We start from the raw sequence: 4,336 nt of genomic DNA, 5'->3' as shown, positions 1-4,336 counted from the left end.
GAGTGCTTAAAATGTCTTATTTGCTAAGGTATTGAGTTAGTCCTTGACTCCTTGGTAAATGCACATTTTAAATCATAAAATTATAAAAGATTAGTTAGATAATCTACAGATACTCAACCCACTAAAAGGTGAGTGTAAGGTCTGATTTTCCACAGCACGCTTTATAGATGTGTTCTAATTGTAAATCTCTTAAGCGACTGGGTTTCTGCATTGAATTTGGCAGTGTCCCTTCAATAGAAACAGCTGGAATATGTTTCCTTTAGTAACAGGAGCTGTGGAGCTTTTCTGCAAGATATTTGATTCTCAGTTAATTTATTAGCTTTTAAAAAGGTGTGGCACACCCAGGCTGCCCATATACACTTTTCCACTGGAAGAACTGACTCCAGCATAGTTAAATACTTGCTCATGTGAAAATGTTTGAGAGAGGTTTCCAGTCAATTTCTCTCTCATGTGTTCAACACAGTCCTCATGTCTTTTAATTCAAAGTCCACCATTAAAGCACTTTAAGAAGTGCCTTGGATTTGGCATTATCTGGCCCAGGAAAACTGTTGTTTTCCTCAACATATATCATATCTTATATATATATATTATGAATAGAAATGTGCATGGTCTTATTTTATTACCACATGTGTATATACTAAATATGGACATGTGCAAATATAGACATACATACAAGAATAGATATATACTGTATATGTAGGCAGACACATGTATGCACACAAGAAAGCATAAAAATTCATACATATGTATATGTGTATGTATACTTGCACATGCATGAACCAGCATATATATATGTATGTATTCATTCACACATTTTGAATGGGAAGAAAATGGGAAATTAAATTCATGTCATGAATTCTCCCTGAATCTTACAGATTCACTTATGATGAGTCAAAAATAACTATCATTCAAGTGTTACAATAATTTCCTCAAAATGTTTTAAAAAGAACATCATTTTCTTCTACTGTAACACATGCAAAACCAAGTTAAATACCAGTGCCACAGGGACTAAATGTCCTAGCTTACCTGACTAACAAAGACTTAGATTTAAGAACATGATAAAATTTTGCTTTAAGATTCTCAAGCCATCCTGGAGGAGTCACATCATCTGGTCCTATTGTGATCAGACGCAGAACTGTGACCTACAGCATGGTCACTACCTGTTACTGATCAGGGAACAAGACAGGAGTAGCCACAGAAAGTTTCCCTCCCACTTTGTCATGAAGTGTTGTGTGTGTATCTATATATATTATATCTATATAAAACTATTAGATTTATTATACAGTGGCAAGTGTTGCCTGGAAACTGGTTGCTAAGCAAGTTAAATTTTGAAGAGTAGGAGGTGTATAATTAGCTTTAAATATCTTCTGTGGTTAGTAATTACCCTCAGAATCAGTGCTCATGGAAGGCAAATTTTAAAGGGGTCCTGTTTAATATCAAATGTATCCTTACCTCCTGGTGGAGGGCGGAGATGCTGAGATCCCCTAAGTTTTGTTTGCTCATGTTGGACCCAATCCTGGTAAGTGCTAAATGCATGGAACTCCCATTGACTTTGCTGAACATCAGAAGCACACAACACTTCTTCTAGACCCTGATTTGAGGTCAGTCCACTACAGGAAATGAAGTTCTTTCTGATGACTTCAGCGGCCACTGAATCAGGCCCAGTATAAGATTAACAGTTTTAAATAAAAGAAAAAGAACTGTTTCTTTGGAAACAGTTAAGCAAGGGCTGAAATAAATCTCTAGTTAGTGGAAGTGTAGGCCTAATAATCATAGTCAGCACATCTCTCTTCTCACCAAGGCTTATTGGCCAGAAAGAATGATTGCAGATTTTTTTAGGACCTTGTTTTGTTCAGATAGTTGTGCTCCTCCTTGCACTACCTATCAATTCAAGTGAGTACCAATGGAGACACTCTCCCAGAATGAACATGAAAGTCCTATTCTCCCACCACTTGGGGATCTGTGATATGGCTGAATGAAAAGTGAAGGGTTTAACTGAGGGATTTTCCTCCTAATCCCCATTTTTAATCACTTTTTCTTTCTCTCTTTTCAAGCCGGTACTGGCGCCGGTGGAACCGGTTCTGCAGGAGAAAGTGTCGAGCTGCTGTCAAGTCCAATGTTTTCTATTGGCTGGGGGTTTTCCTTGTGTTCTTCAACACTCTCACCATTGCCTCTGAACACTACCAGCAGTCGAACTGGCTCACTGAGGTCCAAGGTAAGATGAGGCATGTGGTTCCACTTGCTGTCCAAATAATCAGTCAGTAATGAGCAAGCCTACAGAGAAGGAAAACAAAAAGATACATTAACATCTTGTGGCCTATTAGTAGAAGTCCCATCCTTCAAATGCAAACAAAAATACAATCCTTCATTTGTGGAGGATTTTAGACAAGTGAATACAAGTGCATACATGATTGCACAAGGAGTCTTGAGAGAATACTTAGGGCCCAGCTGTGTACTAGCTACATGTTCTGTAGGTCCTGTCTAAGTCACCATGTCAGGAGCTTACATTGTATTTGTATGTGCTCTTGTTTACTAAAGGGCTCAATTTCTCTAGGTTATCACTTGAATAGCATTTGTGATACGTTCTAGTTACAAGGCAGGTAAGGAAGGAACAATGATTTGTAAAGTTCCTCTTTGTCTAAAATTTAAGCAGCTGAATCCTCAGTGCGGTGAGGGCAGCTGAAAGGCTGAATTAAGGATCAGGAGAGATTACAGCAGCCAATACTATATCCTGTACATCTGAAGATGACAAGTGTAACAGGAGGTTGTGCTTTAGAAAATACAGTCGCTGTCACAGAGGTGGTGCAGCTGTGTAATACATGCATGTGGGAAGTGCTGTGGTTGATAAACAGGCATCTGTTCAAAACATTTTCATGCATGAATTGCCCAGACTTAGAGGCTCACTTCTTTGGCTAAATACTGATATGATTCCTCTCTCTCTTTACTTTGACTCCAGCTTTTTTATGCTGGTGATGGGTGGTGGTGATGGTGCTTGTGGCCTTCTGATTAAATTTTACTTATTATTCCTTTGTCTTTTTATGAGATACTGCCAATAAGGTGCTGCTAGCTCTTTTCACGGCAGAGATGCTGCTGAAGATGTACAGCCTTGGTCTCCAGGCCTACTTTGTGTCTCTCTTCAACCGCTTTGACTGCTTTATTGTTTGTGGAGGAATCCTGGAAACAATTCTGGTGGAGACCAAGATAATGCCACCACTGGGCATCTCAGTGTTGCGATGTGTCCGACTCCTGAGAATATTTAAGATCACAAGGTACTTTTATGTTTAACAAAGGTCAGCTTTGGGGATGGAAAAGAGCGATCTCTAGGTGCTTTCTGGTCCATTCTTTCTACCCTCCTACCGTATTTATGCAAACTATTTCATCTTTCAAAGGGAATCCTAGTTTCTGCTCAGCTCTCTGCAGTGAGTACCTTTGGCCATGTAGGACCACAGTTTACACATTGATTTTTATCCCTTATATGCACTCCATAAACCTATGGCGCATGAACTGAGAAAAATAATCCCTTGTGTGGTGGGAATGAGGAGCTATACAGATTGGCCTCACATGAACTATAGGAGAAGCACCTGCCCAAGTGATAGTCTGGTAACGCACATGAGAGGAGCAGCTGATGTCTTAACAAGGGAGGTTGTAATGTGCCAGGCTGGGTCTTTTAAGGTGACCAGTAAAGGAAAAAAATGGCCTTGTGCCATTTTCTGCTGCTTTATGGTGACTGAAGTAGGCCTGTAAGCTGCTTTCAATTAAAAAAAAATAATTGAGATGTCTCAGCCTTAGCCACAACAATGGGCAGGAAACGAGGGATCAGTATCAGCATGAGCAGCAACAAGGCAGAGGACTTGGATGACTTCTGTCTGCCCCCTCCTGAAAGGAAGTGGGCCCAGCACCAATGAAAGCCACATTTCGGAGAGCCAAGACCTTCTCAAGGTTCAGTCCCTTCCCTTTTTCTTTCCTTCTTTCTCTCCCCCCTCTCCATAAAGGCACATGGCTTCCTATTGAACAATTTTGTCCCCCCCTCACAATCAGTTACTTAAGAATCAGTTCTCACGCTCTCCCCCTCCCAATGGACTCTCTGGTATGCATGTAATATCTGAGGTCACTTGATAGGGTATAGAGGGCTGGATACACACATCTGGGCATATAGTCAGTGCTTTGCAAAAAGCTTGGTTTGGGCACGTGGTGTGGGGGTGAAACAGTTGGATTGCCCTGCTGCCCAGAAATAGATCAGCCAGAGGCGTAACAGGTCAGTGCTGACTGCCAGCAGCAGCAACATAGTCAAGCATTAGTTCTGGTGGCAGCTATTTTTCACCCCCCTCAAGTTGGC

General features: G+C 40.8%; 1 protein-coding gene across 1 annotated transcript in view; it reads left to right on the top strand.

Moving 5' to 3' along the window:
* CACNA1C (calcium voltage-gated channel subunit alpha1 C) overlaps positions 1 to 4,336 on the top strand; it is a 742,093-nt gene that overhangs the window by 607,081 nt on the left and 130,676 nt on the right. Inside the window, 2 exon segments of the mRNA XM_025198804.1 lie at positions 2,055 to 2,215; positions 3,044 to 3,269. Of these exon segments, the coding sequence (XP_025054589.1) occupies positions 2,055 to 2,215; positions 3,044 to 3,269 (387 nt within the window).

This window comes from Alligator sinensis, unplaced genomic scaffold, assembly GCF_000455745.1.
Source record: "Alligator sinensis unplaced genomic scaffold, ASM45574v1 scaffold87_1, whole genome shotgun sequence".
NCBI lineage: Eukaryota > Metazoa > Chordata > Crocodylia > Alligatoridae > Alligator > Alligator sinensis.
This window is presented reverse-complemented; position numbering and strand designations above follow the sequence as displayed.